This window comes from Bos mutus, chromosome 10 (genome assembly GCF_027580195.1).
Source record: "Bos mutus isolate GX-2022 chromosome 10, NWIPB_WYAK_1.1, whole genome shotgun sequence".
NCBI lineage: Eukaryota > Metazoa > Chordata > Mammalia > Artiodactyla > Bovidae > Bos > Bos mutus.
In genome coordinates, this window is record NC_091626.1 from 38393107 (window position 1) to 38408617 (window position 15511).

General features: G+C 38.7%; 1 protein-coding gene across 3 annotated transcripts in view; it reads left to right on the top strand.

Moving 5' to 3' along the window:
* Window positions 1-14887, top strand: part of ARMH4 (armadillo like helical domain containing 4) — a 141010-nt gene extending 126123 nt beyond the window's left edge. For 2 of the 3 annotated variants that reach the window (XM_070377778.1, XM_070377780.1), the window contains exons 6-8: window positions 6531-6562; window positions 14363-14497; window positions 14739-14887. In XM_070377778.1, the coding sequence (XP_070233879.1) occupies window positions 6531-6562; window positions 14363-14497; window positions 14739-14807 (236 nt within the window). In that variant the 3' untranslated portion in view covers window positions 14808-14887. The remainder of the gene's footprint in view (window positions 1-6530; window positions 6563-14362; window positions 14498-14738) is intronic. The other variant, XM_070377779.1, reaches the window with a different exon arrangement.
* Window positions 14888-15511: the final 624 nt, after the last annotated feature.

Below are 15511 nucleotides of genomic sequence, written 5' to 3' on the forward strand. Positions count from 1 at the left end.
AAGAGGAGAGTGAAAAAGCTGGCTTAGAACTCAACATTCAAAAAAAACTAATATCATGGCATCTGGTCCCATTACTTCACGGCAAGTGGATGGGGAAACAATGGAAACAGTGACAGACTTTATTTTCTTGGGCTCCAAAATCACTGTGGATGGTGACTGCAGCCATGCAATTAAAAGACACTTGCTGCTTGGAAGGAAAGCTATGACAAACCTAGACAGAGTATTAAAAAGCAAAGACATCACTTTGCCAACAAAGGTCTGTATAGTCAGAGCTATGGTTTTTCCAGTAATCATGTATGGATGTGAGAGTTGGACCCTAAAAAAGGCTGAGCGCTGAAGAACTGATGCCTTTGAATTGTGGCGCTGGAGAAGACTCTTGAGAGTCTCTTGGACTGCAAGGAGATCAAACCAATCAGTCCTGAAGGAAATCAACCCTGAATATTCATTGGAAGAACTGATACTAAAACTGAAGCTCCAATACTTTGGCCACCTGATGCGGAGAGCCGACTCGCTGCAAAGGACCCTGATGCTGGGAAAGATTGAAGGCCAAAGAAGAAGGGGGTAGCAGAGGATGAGGTGGTTAGATAGCATCACCAACTCGATGAACATGAATCTGAACAAACTCTGGAAGATAGAACAGGATAGAGAACCCTGGCATGCTGCAATCCATGGGGTTGCATGGAGTTGGACACAAGTTAGTAACTGAACAAGCTAGGAGAGGGCAAATTGTTGTTCCTGGAATACCTGTATGCAGGAGGGCTCTGGTGAGTGTGATGGAGAACTTGGTTTTAATAATCGTAGTCTACTTTTTTTGCTTTTCATTAGACCTTCCCCTGCATCTGGTTGTTTCCTTACAGAAGGAGATCACAGGCCTAATTATATTGCTATATTTTTGTTCTTTCATTCAGTGAATTTTCAAGAAACAGAATCAGTAGGATGATAATGAATCTGTAGCTATGGGCTGAGGAATTAACCAAGTGGAAGGGCCTCACCTTCTTCTGCTCCCCACTATCAGCAATCTAGTGCTAACCTCCATTTGCAAAGGTTTACAAAATTTTGTAGAGCCTTTGGGGGTAAAATATGTTTTTTTTTTTTTAATTTTAAATATACTAAAAGATTAGAAATAATTTGGAAAGTCTTAAAAGTATAGAAAACAAAAAATCATCCTTAATTCTACAACTCATTGATGACTTCAGTTAACCTTTGAAGTACATCATTTCAATTATACATATAAAATTTTTTTTCTCATAACATTTTTATCCACAACTGAGTTTACATTATACATATGCTATTTTTTCATTTGCAATATATAATGGGAACAACACCATACCATTAAGTATTTTTCTTTAAATAATGTTAATTTTGTAGAATATTAACTCTGTGGGCATAGCCTAAAGTTTTGTTTCCTTTTAAGTGTTTAAACCATTCCTTTATTGCTGAATATTGATGCTGTTTCCATGTTCTTCTCTATTATAAATAATGGTGCAGTGAAAAGAATTAAATAAAAAATTTTTATGCATTTCCATGATTAACTATATAAGGTACATTGCTTCTACAAATGAAACTTCTGAAAGCAAAATTCATACTTTTTAAAAAGCTTTTGATATCAATTGCAACTTCTCCTTGCAGCTCCAAAAAGTCGTGCCAATTCATACCTCTTTTTTCGGTGTGATTTCTCTCTGTTAAAAAACTGCAGTTGTTGGTTCTCTTCTTCATAAAGAATCATATTTTCTTTTTATTAAAAATCTTTCCAACATTCTCTCTTCTAGCTTTTGCATTCTCTTATTGATTTCTAAGTTTCAAAGCCATCATTGTGTTAAATTTATTTTACACTCCTTGAACATTTTGCTGGAAACAGTTTATAGCATCTCCATGAAAGAAAATCATGTTTACTCAAAAGTTGTGAACTCATTTAAAAGCAATATACAATTGCTGAAAAAGGAAAAAGCACTTACTGACCAACACCATGTCAGGGACCTTGGTGGATGCCTGAGAAACACAAGGTGTGATCCGCAGGGGTCTCACCTTCTCAGCTGGAGAAACAGAACCAAGTTCACATACTCTGAAGAGTAATTTTTCTCAACCTTGTTTAGATCCATGTCCCCTCAAACACCATCTCACTGTCTCTGGTGTCTCACTCACTTCCCAAGAAGAATTTTCCCAAACTTCTTTCTGTAGTTCCTATTATAAACCACATAACTAGACCCATTGAATGTGTTTTTTCAGATTATCTGTGCACATCCCATGCTGATATGACTTCCCTCTCCTAGTGAGGAATTCCTATGTTAAGAATCACTTAAAGTAGGGCTCTGAAATTTAAGAACCCAAGATCTGGACAGTTTGCCAGTGAGACCTGGCTTGATAAAGCTTGAGTTAAAACATTTCTCTTGGCAGTGAATTTCCTACAGTTGGAAAACTTGTGAGTGCCTTGGACCCTGATGCCATCTCTGCCTCTTTTCCCTCTTCTCTAACCTACCTGGGCTGCCATTCACAGGTAGTCAGCTGGCTCCTGCTCACCTCCTCCATGAGGGTCTCACACTAGCAGTCTGCTCCAATCTCTCTTTTGCTAGTTTTTTTAATGTAATATCCAGCTGATTCCTGGATTCCAGACATCTTGCTTCTGAAGTAATTGGCTCTCCTGCTCTGTTCCTCACTGTCAGTCCCTACCTTGCTGTTGTCATCCACGTCTTATAGATCTGATGTTCTAACCTGTTTTCACTGGACTTAGGTCCCCATGCCTTCTACTGAAACAGTGTTGACCACAATGCCTGGCCAGTGCACTGTATGTTGTAAGTATTATTGAAGGATTAATGAATTGGAAGCATTCTCTTGCTTGAATTTCACTTTATGTCTTGGGCTTCAGTTCAGTTCAGTTCAGTCTCTCAGTTGTGTCTGACTTTTTGTGACCCTATGGACTGCCAGGCATGCCAGGCCTCCCTGTCCATCACCAACTCCCGGAGCTTGCTCAAACTCGTGTCCGTCAAATCGGTGATGCCATCCAACCATCTCATCCTCTGTCGTCCCCTTCTCCTCCTGCCTTCCGTCTTTCCCAGCATCAGGGTCTTCTCCAGTGAGTCAGTTCCAGTGATCTGTGGCTTGGTTCTTGAATTTCCTGCACTTCCTTCCCTTGACCCCTGTATTATTCTGATTGAGCACCACCATCTTTGTCTGAATCCCAGTTGAGTCTTCCCTCAGAAGGAGTGGTGAGAGCAGGACAAACCCAAGAGGTCTTGCCAAGGTCCTGCCGTAAGAAATTGAAGCTGGGAACTGAAGGAGATAGAGGAGCCAAAGATATCTCCACATCTTCAACCTGAGAGAGCAGAACAGCGGTGGTATCGCCAAAAGAAATGGGTACATAGGAAGTCTTATTCCTGCAGGTTGTTAGTCAGATGGGGGTTGGAGTTCCAGTGGCTCTTTCCTCCCTGGAAACCATGGTTAGTCTCTTAGTTTTTCTGAGTCTCAGTTTCTTCTCTTCCCTGAGCATCATCTTACCTGACTCTCATATTTATCATTAGTTTGCCAATCAAATGATTCAGTACGTCTGAACATGCTTGGTAAGGAGTAAAGCCGTTAGCTGTCATCACTGTTGTTGGACATGGTATTGTTAAAGTCAGATTGTAAGTGGAGACACTAGCTTCTTGGGTAAAATGTGTTTGTGCCAGGGGTCAGAAAGCTGTGACCCCTGGGTCAAATCTGGCCTGCTGCCTGTCCTGATATAGCCCATCAGCAAAGAATGTTTTCCAATTTTTAATTTGGTTGAAAAAAATCAAAAGAAAAATATTTGTGATGCAAGAAGATTATATGAAATTCAAATGTTGGTGTCCATAAATAAAGTGGATTAGAACAGAGCCAGACCCACTTATTTATGTACTATTTTCTATGGCTTGAGGCATCAGCAGAGTCGAGTAGTTGTGACAGAGATTGTATGGCCTGCAAGAGCCTAAAATATTGACTTTTAGTAAGAGCTCAGCAGCCTTGGCCTGCCCATTGCACTCTCCTACCTCTGCTCTCTAACATTGATTCAACTGCAGAATTTCCATTGAGCTTAAAAACTGACAAAGGTGAAGAATAAAAGATAAGGAGAGGCCCCAACAACTGTTTCAGCTGTGGGCAGGACCTTTCAAGGCGGCCTCCAGAGTCAATTATAGGAACATGGAGCAAGCTGCAAAGCCATTAGATGGAGCCATGTGGCCACCAGCTGACCTCATAGTCACGTTCTGCCTCCCTTGCATCCTCCCAAGAATTTCTGAACCTTCTTAATGATCTTCTGGTATGATATTGAAAAGGGATGGTGGGAGGACATCGGCCTTGTTCCTGCTCTTAGTGGAAAAGCTTCTAGTTTCTAACCATTAAGTATGATGTTAGCTGTAGATGTTACCAAGTTGAGAGTTCCCCTCTATTCCTAGTTTGCTAATTTTATAAAAAATGAGTGCTGGATTTTGTCAAATGCTTTTTCTGTATCTATTGATATGATCATATGATTTTTCTTCATTAGCTTGTTGATGTGATAGATTAATGGATTTCCAAATGGTAAGCCAAACTTGCATATCTGGAATAGATTCTTTGCATACATTTTTGGTTTTGATTTGCTAATATTTTGTTGAGAACTTTTGCATTTGTGTTCATGAGAGATACTTGTCTGTAGTTTTAAAGACTATCTGGTTTTGGTTTTAGAATAATGCTGACCTCATATAAAGAGTTAGGAAGTTCCCTTCTGCATCTTGTCTTCTAGAAGAGATTGTATAGAATTGGCATAAATTCTTCCTTAAATGTTTTAATTCACCAGTGAACCTATCTGGGACCTGCTGGTGTTCTGGAAGGTTTTTAATTATTGATTCAGTTTCTTTAATAGATATAGGCCTATTCAGTCTTTTTCTTCTTGTGTAGGTTTTTGCAGATGTATTTTTCAAGGAATTACTCCATTTAACCTAGGTTACCAAACATGTGGACATATGGTTGTTCATAGTATTTCCTGATTATCCTTCTAATATCCATGGGATCTGTAGTAATGTCCCACTTTTATTTTGGATCTTATGAATTTGTATTTTCTCTTCTTTCAGTTAGCTTGGCTAGAGGCTTATCAATTCTATTGATCTTTTCAAAGAACTATCTTTTTTTTTTTCTTTTTTTAACTGAAGCATAATTGACCTGTAATACTATGTTAATTCCAGGTGCATAGCATAGTGATTCAGTATTTCTATGTATTACAAAATATTTACTATGGTATGTCTAGTTATCTGTCATCAGACAAAGATATTACAATATTACTGACTGTATATTCCACATGTTGTACATTTCACCCTCATGACTCATTTATATTGTAACTGGAAGTCTGTACCTGTTACTCTCCATTCAGCCCACCACTCCCTCCCTTATGGCAATCACTGTTCCTTCTCTGTATCTGTTTCTGTTGTTTTCCTTTTTTCATTTGCTGTTTTTTAGATTCCACGTGTAAGTTAAAATCATACATCATTTTTCTTTCTGACTTATTTCACTTAGCATAATAACCTCTAGGACCATTCATGCTGTTACACTGAAATCACAAGAGATTTTTCTTTTTATGGCTAGCATTCCACTGTGCATAATATACCACATCTTCATCTGTTCATCTGTTGCTGGACGTTCAGGTGGTTTCCATATGTTGCCCACTGTAAGTAATGCTGCAATGAACATAGGAATGCATGCATCTTTTCTAATTAATGTTTTTGTTTTCTCTGGAGAAAAATACTTAAAATGGAATTGCTAGATCTTTTTGTAGTTCTGCTTTTGAGGACTCTCCATACTATTTTCCATAACGCTTGAGCCAATTTGTACCACCAACAGTGCACAGGGGTTTTCTCCACATCCTCACCAACTTGTTATATCCTCCACGCTTGTTATTTCTTATCTTTTTGTAATGGCCATTCTGACATGTGTGAGGTGTTCTCTCATTGTGATTTTGAGTTGCATTCCCCTGATGTTGAGTAATGGGGGCTTTTTTATGCTGAGTATCTTTTCGTGTGTCTTGGTCATATGTATCAGTATATCTTTGGGAAAATGTCTATTCAGATTCTTGGTGGGATTGTCAGTCCTTTTGGTGTTGAGTTAATGAGTTCTTTGTATATGTTGGATATTAACCCCTTATCTGATACATCATTTGCCAATAAATACCTTTTCCCATTCAAAAAAAAAAAAGAGAGAAAATGTCAGTTAGAAATGAACTTGATATTTTGAAGGTGTTTTTCTCACTCATCCCCCAGACCTCCCCCCAAATAATAGAAAATGCATTTAGCAAAGAAAAATATTCTCTGTTCCTTTAACAATGATGTGAGAGATATGTTAGTGTTCTTTTTTGCATTTTTAAATGAGAATAAAAAACGATTACTGTCATTATGTTAATACTGTTGACCCTGTCACTGTATTTCATACAATAAAATATTCATTGTATCAAATTAACTTAGTACATGAAATATAAATTACCAAATGAACTTAACACATGCAATGTAAGTAGAAAGATGGCTATTTACATTTTCTTCTCTTATTTTCCTTAGTGAGAAGCTGGATGGAAAAGCTAAAAGACAAGGTAAGAGAAATACTTTCTTCCTTTGGATTTATTTTAGAGGGCATAGCTTTGTCAAATAAAAGATCTTCAGAATAATGGAGCTTTATATCATTATTCTGATTCTGATAACCTGTGCAAAGATCCAGGACCACTTCCGGGTACCCAGCAAGAAAGAAGACCTTCCCTTTAGGAAGGGATGCCTTATTCTTTGGAGTGCCATTTGTTCTTCTGGAATGTAATTCCTGATATATACAACTGATAGCATCCTTGACATATCAAGGCGGAGTTCCTTTTAGGGAATTTCAGGAGTGTAATCCCATTCTAGTGGGCATTTTATGTCCCAGTACAAGGATCTTTTAAATCTGATCTTCCTGTATGAAGAAGAAATACTTTGGATTTTGGAAGACATTGATTTTTCTGACCCAAGGACAAAAATTGACAGATCTGACTTAAGAATAAAACTTTGTGGTGGAAAGGGCATCCTTCACGATAGTGGAAGGTGAGATTAAAAATCCCCGAGCACCTGAGCACTCTCTTTAGGCCCACTTTTGTGTGGTCTATCATAGTGCTGCTGCTTACTGAGTGACAATGAGCTGACCTATCTAGAAAGGCCAACTATAGAAAAATATTTTCCACTCTTGGATTCATTCTGTCATCAACAACTGTGATTGACAATATTAACTTCCTTCCAGGTTCATGTTTTTCATTTTCTTTTAATTTTCAACACTCTCTAAGGTTTCATTTTTAGTGCCTTGTAATTTCAAACTGGAATTACTCATAAAAATATTGGTGGAATTTTTAACTCCTTGCTGTAGCCTCTGTCAGATCTAATTACTACAACCCAGCTCAAATTTCACTGGGGGTATAGTTAAATGGAAATCATTTCAACTGCCAGATAGGAGTTACTTGCAATTCACCTGTCTTAGAATATACATCTGTGGATAGTATTCCATATCTTTTTTATTATTTGAGGTCAGTTTCTCTCATATTTGAATGATTAGTATTTATTTTGCTACAGTTTAATGTTAAAGGATAAGAGAAAACATTCACTAGTAGTTAAAATTGTATGATTATATTAATTCTTGTCAGTATTATTTTTCTACTTCTCAGTAAAATTTAGACTATATGATTTTTACAAATGAGATTATTTGATGTTCATACATATTTAAAGTGATATAGAAGAATTTTAAACCTGTTGACATTAGTGGAAGCCATTTTCACATCCGTAATAGGTCCAGTTGTCTGAGGGAAGTATAATCAGAGGACTGAGCAAGATTTGGGGTAGGAGAAGCTCAAAAATTCAGAATTGAATATATTTACATTGGTAGTGCTTCATGCTATTTTTCAGAGGAAAATATAATGCAATGAAAAGTAAACAGGCTTTGGTAGTTTAATCTAGGGATCCATATGTCATTGTTTCTATAGAAAATGTCCTTCTGAATTACCAAAATGGACAAAAGCTAGGCTTAAGAAAATAAATTTTGGCATATAGCCTGTTTTGAAATGGAATGTTGCAGAGTTTCTTACCTGTGTATATATATAGCTTCGCCACTTTGTTTAGAAATCTGGGTAGCTTTAGAGAAAGGCTATATTTTCTCTTCCTGTGGACCCTTCCTTCTTATCTTTTCCCAAAGGCCTAGCACCCTCTCCTTGCTCTATTTCACCAAGAGAGATAATTTTGTGAATGGTTTTAGTTTTCTGAATTGAAGTTTTTCCAGCCCTTTCTTCACTGTATTCCATAGTATTTTTTCAGTTATGTCTTAGTTTTAAAAAACTGGAAGAAAAATAGCTGAAACTCCACCAGGTTTATTTGTTCTATGCCTTGTCTATATTTTTATTTAACTATATTTTAAATTGAAGTAGTTCATTTATAATGTATTATTTTCAGGTATATAGCAAAGTGATTCAGTTATACATATATACACTTTTCAGATTATTTCTATTGTAAGTTATTGCAAGATATTGAATATAGGTCTCTGAATATAGTAGGTCCTTGCTATTTACCTATTTTGCATATCAGATCAGATCAGATCAGATCAGTCTCTCAGTCATGTCCGACTCTTTGCGACCCCATGAATCACAGCACACCAGGCCTCCCTGTCCCTCACCAACTCCCGGAGTTCACTCAGACTCACGTCCATCGAGTCAGTGATGCCATCCAGCCATCTCATCCTCTGTCATCCCCTTCTCCTCCTGCCCCCAATCCCTCCCAGCATCAGAGTCTTTTCCAGTGAGTCAACTCTTTGCATGAGGTGGCCAAAGTACTGGAGTTTCAGCTTTAGCATCATTCCCTCCAAAGAACACCCAGGGCTGATCTCCTTCAGAATGGACTGGTTGGATCTCCTTGCAGTCCAAGGGACTCTCAAGAGTCTTCTCCAACACCACAGTTCAAAAGCATCAATTCTTCGGTGCTCAGCTTTCTTCACAGTCCAACTCTCACATCTATACATGACCACAGGAAAAACCATAGCCTTGACTAGACGAACCTTTGTTGGCAAAGTAATGTCTCTGCTTTTGAATATGTTATAGTAGTGTTTATATGCTTAATTTTCTATTGGAGTATGATTGATTTGCAATGTTGTGTTAGTTTCAGGTGTATAGCAAGGTGATTCAGTTATACATATACATATATCTATTGTTTTTCAGATTCTTTTCCCATATAGGTTATTACAGAATATTGAGTAGAGTTCCATGTACTGTACAGTAGGTTCTTGTTGACCATTATTTTATATATAGTAGTGTATGTATGTTAATCCCAAGCTCCTAATTTATCCCTCCCTCTATCCCCCCCACACTAACTCCTTTGGTAACTATAGGTTTCTTTTATATGTCGGTGAGTCTGTTCCTATTTTGTAAATAAGTTCATTTGTATCATTTTTAGATTCCATGTATAAATGATATCATGTGGTGTTTGTCTTTCTCTGATTTACGTCACTTAATATGATAATCTCTAGGTTCATCAATGTTGTTGTATTTGTCTTATTTTGTCTCTTTCTTGGAGGGATTCAGTTTAACCAGTCCCCTCCCTCTGGGAGTAAAATATTATACACTTACTTGATAAATAATGTATATGTGTACACACATATATGTGTGTATATACATACACACACACACACACACGCCACACGCACGTATATATATCTTGGGCTTCCCTGGTGGCTCAGACAGTAAAGAATCCGCCTACAATGCAGGAAACCCGGGTTCAATCCCTGGGTTGAGAAGATCCCCTGGAGAAGGACATGGCAACCCACTCCAGTATTCTTGCCTGGGGAATTCCATGAACAGAGGAGCCTGGCGAGCTACAGTCAGTGGGGCCGCAAAGAGTCAAACATGACTGAGCAACTAACACACACATACTTATCTTCCCCTCTCTCTCTCCCCTCTTTCTCGTCTTCTGTCTAGCTGGCTAGCTAGCTATCATCTATAAAAGTCTTGTTAGTCATTACCTTCAGAAACTATTTGAGAGTGAAACTATTGCTGTTTTGATGAAAGTCACAGAATCCTGGAGAATTGAAAACTAAACTACATATTTAACTAGCTCTTCAGTCAACCCATAATATCTATTCAGTTTTGCTTCATTTAATTGTTCCTGATATTGGTGTCCCTGTTAGTTGGATTCCAGAAGGAGTGGTAGGTATTCTCAAAAGTTCTGAATTATTCCTTTTGTTGTTGTTGTTTAGTCTTCCTGTATTAAAGTGAAGTCGCTCAGTCGTGTCCGAGTGTTTGTGACCCCATGGACTGTAGCCTACCAGGCTCCTCCGTCCATCAGATCTGAATGGCAGACAACCTCCAATGGCAATAGCTTAACCAAGAGAGAAGTTTGTTTTTCTCTCATTTATGAGTCTGGAGGGAGCAGTCAGGGTCAGTGAGGAACGACGCTATGAAGGTGCAGGCTCCTTTTATTTGATGTTCCATCATTTGTGACCTTGATTCTCACGGTCATCTCATGGTTCTGGATTGCAGTTAGGTCCATATTCAGTCAGAAGGAAGGAGGAAAAAGGGAGGCTACAACATCCCTCCCCTCTTAAGAAGGAAGAGAAGAAAATGACAACCCACTCCAGTATTCTCACCTGGAAAATTCCATGGACAGAGGAGCCTGGCGGACTACTGCCCATCGAGGCACAAAGAGTCGGACATAACTAAGCAACTGAGTGCACACACACACACACACACACACACACACACACACACACACACTTCACAGCAGCGATTCTCATGTATAGTCTGGACCAGTGGCATTGTGTCACCTGAGAGCTTGTTAGAAATGCAAAATCCCAGGTCCCTAACTAGACCTACTGAATCAGAAACTCTGGGAAAGGGGTCAAGAAATCTGTGTTTTAACAAGTCTTGCAGGTGATTCTGATGCATGCTCAAGTTTGAGAAACACTGTTAAACAAACCTCATAAAGATACTTATGAATTCAGTAGACTTTAGGCAGAAAACTTTACTTTTTCTTACGTTTTCTTGAAAACAAGTGTTTCTGAACAAAAACATTAGCCTAAGAAAGGATGACTTTCTCATAAATACAAAACAAACCAAAACCAAACAAAAAAACCCAACTATATGCAGTAAACTTTATCTTATAATGCATTTTTTAATTTTCAAACCGTTTTTTGGAAATAATTTCAAATTTACGGAAAAGATACAAGAATAAGAATAGTACAGAGAACACCCCTGTTCTTTTTATCCAGATGCACTTGTTCTTCCCATGCTGCTCCATTTGTTTTCTCTTTTATTGGCTGTCTTCCTACCTCTGCCCTTTTTTCTGAGCCATTTGAGGGAAAGTTGCATACATTATGGTCCTTTTACACCAAATCCCGATATTTCCTATGATTAAGAATATCCTATTAGCAAACCATAGTACAGTTATCAACTTGAGTACATTTAACATTGATATCATACTTTTTATCTGTTCTGGCATCTGGACTTCAGGCTTAGTTAACAGACCCAAAATGACCTTCATAAAATAATTCTTCTCGAGTACAGGATCTTGTCTAGGTCATATAACACATTTAGTTGTCAGGATGCTTCAGTTTAGTTCAGTCGCTCAGTTGTATCCGACTCTTTGCAACCCCATGGACTGCAGCACGCCAGGCTTCCCTATCTATCACCAACTCCCGGAGCTTGCTCAAACTCATGTCCATCGAGTTGGTGATGCCATCCAACCATTTCATCCTCTGTTGTCATCTTCTCCTCCTGCCTTCAATCTTTCCCAGCGTCAGGATCTTTTCTAATAAGTCAGTTCTTCACATCAGGTGGCCAAAATATTGGAGCTTCAGCTTCAGCGTCAGTCCTTCCAATGAATATTCAGGGTTGATTTCCTTTAGGATTGACTGATTTGATAGTTTTCCTTAATGTGGGCCATTTGTATAGCCATCTGTTGTCTTTTCTGATGCTGATATTTGTAAAGAATATGGTACTTTAGAAAACAGAATGTTCAGTTTAAGTTTACTGGATGTTTCCTCATGATTAGATTCAGCATTCTCAGTTGGAATATGCATGATTTCAGTTCTGTCCTTCTCAGGGAGGTAGTGTGAAGGAATGGGCACGTGCAATATTTCTGAACAGAGAAAAGGTGCTGGGCACAATTCATAGCTTTATATGCAGATGCATCTTATTTGTTTTCATTTCTGCAGGAAACAAGTCATGGCAATTCTAAAAAAAGAGGTTATCTTCACTTAGTTTTGAATGAGGAATGGTTAAATTACATTTGAAGAGGGTAGGTTTCTTTATTCCCTTCTTGTAAATTACTTGTAATTTCAAAGCACAGGCAGATCACACACACACGCACACACATACGCACACGCACACGCACACATACACACACAGGAAGGAATGAAGAGAGGAGAAAGAGATTAATTGAATTTTTGTAAAGTCTACATTATTTAAAGCTCTGGAAATGAGAAGCCTTAATGTGTAAATAAGAAATATGCAGAGTGACACATTTTGTAATATTCATGTTTTTGGTGTGGGCTTGAGTTACAGAATGTTAAGAGACCCACAGGTTGATCAAGTTGAGCTTCCAGAAAGCTCAAGTATCATCCTTTGAATGTAGAGCTCTGTATTAATAAGGTCTAATCTACTGGGCTTAAAATTGATCATACATTAACATGTATGTGTATTTCCATGCACTGAGAATGGTGATGTAAAATGAAACTCGTAGTTCTGGTGAGAACACCCAGATTTTGTTATTGTCCAATATTTTCCCACATGGAAAATTACATACTTTTGTAAGCCTTATGTAGATGTAGAAGAACTTTAGAAAAAGTTTGGGTTTTGGCAAAGCATATTAATTTGTTGGGAAATGACTGGGCTTTGTTTCTTTGGGAAAAACAGTATGCTGAAGAATGATGCTATGTTCTCAAATTAATGAAAAAAATTCCATATTGTGCTCTAACTCAAGACTCTGGAAAACAGAACGAGTGAATGAGCTGGCTGTGTACAAGAGGATGGTGCAGTTTTGTAAGGTCTTGTCTGTTCCTTTGATTTACTTCTAGGAGTGTTGGGAAAGCATCACAGCCCGCTTACTTCAGCATTTTTTAGAAAACTTTTATTTTTTGTTCTTCTCTGTTTTGGGCTTATTCTGAAAGATACTGTGCTATATTAAAAGTTTTAGAAATAGTTACATAAGTGAACAAACTCATAGTTTTTCTCCTGTAAAATAACGTCTGTCTAAAGTACTCACTATAGTATTTTTTGAATTGTTAATTGTTTACGTTTCTTTCCCCGGGTAGGCTTCTAGAAGGGGTCGTCATGGAAGATAAACCAGTGTCGTGTTTCTCCATGAAGGGCTGTGGTTATTCATACACCTGTATCTCTCAGGTGTCTTACTGGCCAGGATGCAGAAATGACCCTTCCTTAGGGTGATGGCCTGGCCCTGAATTTGGGTTGGTTCTGCACTACTTACTCAAGTCCAGGGATGTGTGGAGATCACGCTGGTCTCTTAGGACCAAAGTGTCCATAATAACACCTTGGAGATGTTGGAGACTGCCATGTTGGAAATCTCCAAGCTCTTTTGGAAGTACCAGCACTGTTAGCAGTGATATTTCTGGCTTCTGTCACTTTCTTTCTTTGGAGCCTGGGACACTCAGAATTCCCTGCCAGCCCTCAACTTTGGTCTTGTTCACTAGGCAGATTTTTTCTTCTGTATAAATGAATCCATCTACATTATGTGCAACTCTCTCTCATCCTTGTCTTTTCTGCTTGGCCTCCAAAACCTAACATCCTTTTTTCCTCTGCAGGGCCTTCTCTTCCCTGCTGTCTCTAGAAAGCTCTCTCTTTCACTCATGTAGAAGCACATTCCTCTTTCCTTTCCTACCATGATGCAGCTAAGATTGTAAGAGGGGAACCACCAAAGTCAAGGCCCCCATTTGTCCCCCAAGAAACACAATATTCCACTGAGCAATGCCCCCCAACCGTGTCTACCCCCACCCCCCCAGAGCTAGACTCAGGCTGCTATTTGCAATTTATAGCATTTTAATAGTCCTGGCAATTTCAGAGGCTACTTCATCCATCTTTAATACAAATTATATTTCTGTCACCAAAACCTGATGTTGACAAATGTGCATAACCAAGTGGCTGGAGGTGCCACCAGGTCTGGCTGATTTATTGCAGTATTTATATGTATATGAAATATCCAAAAATAGTCATACCTCTCTGTTGCCTTCTCCCAAAAAGTGACTTTATTCCAGGTGCTACTTTAGAACAAAGCTGACAAGAGAATTCAAAGTGTCTAAAAACCCCGCTGCCCTCCAGCAGAACTGGGAAACCCAGGGCAGTGGTCTGCTTAGCATCCTAATGCAGGTTTCCTTTCCCATGCAGGCAGGATATATGTCTGGGATGTTGGTGCCCGTAGGGGTTGGGATAGCAGGAGCCTTGTTCATCTTGGGAGCGCTCTACAGCATTAAGGTTATGAATCGCCGAAGGAGAAACGGCTTCAAAAGGCATAAAAGAAAGGTATGGAATCCGCAACAGCAAAACCTAGTCACTTTCCCAACTGTTCCTCGCTTTTCTAATTTGCTTAATAAAGCACATGGGGCTTAATGATGCATGAATGGTACTGATGTGCCCAGTGGTTCCGATGAGTTGCTGCAGCTGCAGCCTCGGCTTCATTTGTTCACGTGTCTTTTAAAGGGGACCTGTTCCTTGGCTTTGCTCTGCAGCAGGAGTGTAATGCTTTTCTGTTTTCTTTCCCCAGCAGAGAGAATTCAACAGCATGCAAGATCGAGTCATGCTCTTAGCCGACAGTTCCGAAGATGAATTTTGAACTGAACTGGAGTTTAATTGGGAGAGTCAACGTGATGTTATTATTTTTTATTTGAGGGCTAAAAAAAAAAAAAAACAAAAGAGAACAACATTCTGCCACATTGGGGCTGTCGGGCCATTGGTCTCACTGTCTGCTGGGTAGTAGATTTTTCTTGTACTGAACAGAAAAGGCATGCTGTATATGACCTGTGATGCGCAGTATTTGTTTTTATCCTGTAGTGAATTTTCCACAGCCATGGGCTACAACTCGTAAATATGCAGCATACATGTTGTTCAGTAGGAGTTGCTAGGTTAGATAGAGTAAATATTTTGTATTTTTCCACAGTGTCTTTCCCTTTGTTTGGATTATCTGTGCTAAAGTGTAACAGTTCTTGCTGCCAAGGCACACTTGACTCTGAAATAGAAATCTTAACAAAGAAGAACTTGTGATGATTGCTCAACCTACTTGAACCCTTGGTTTGTGTGGGCCACGGCACACACTACATTCACATCAAACCTAGCAGCAACTCGGAATGAAATCTTTTTCATCAAGAAGATCTCTCAGCTCATTAGGATATATGTAGATTTGTACGTACCTTACATTATGTACATGAGTCTCCTGGTTTTATTATTTTCCCCCTTCTTTTTTATTCTCATTCTTGACAAAGAAAAAAATGCACTAGAAGTAATGCATTAAATTGACTCTTGGTCTTCATGTAAGCTTGC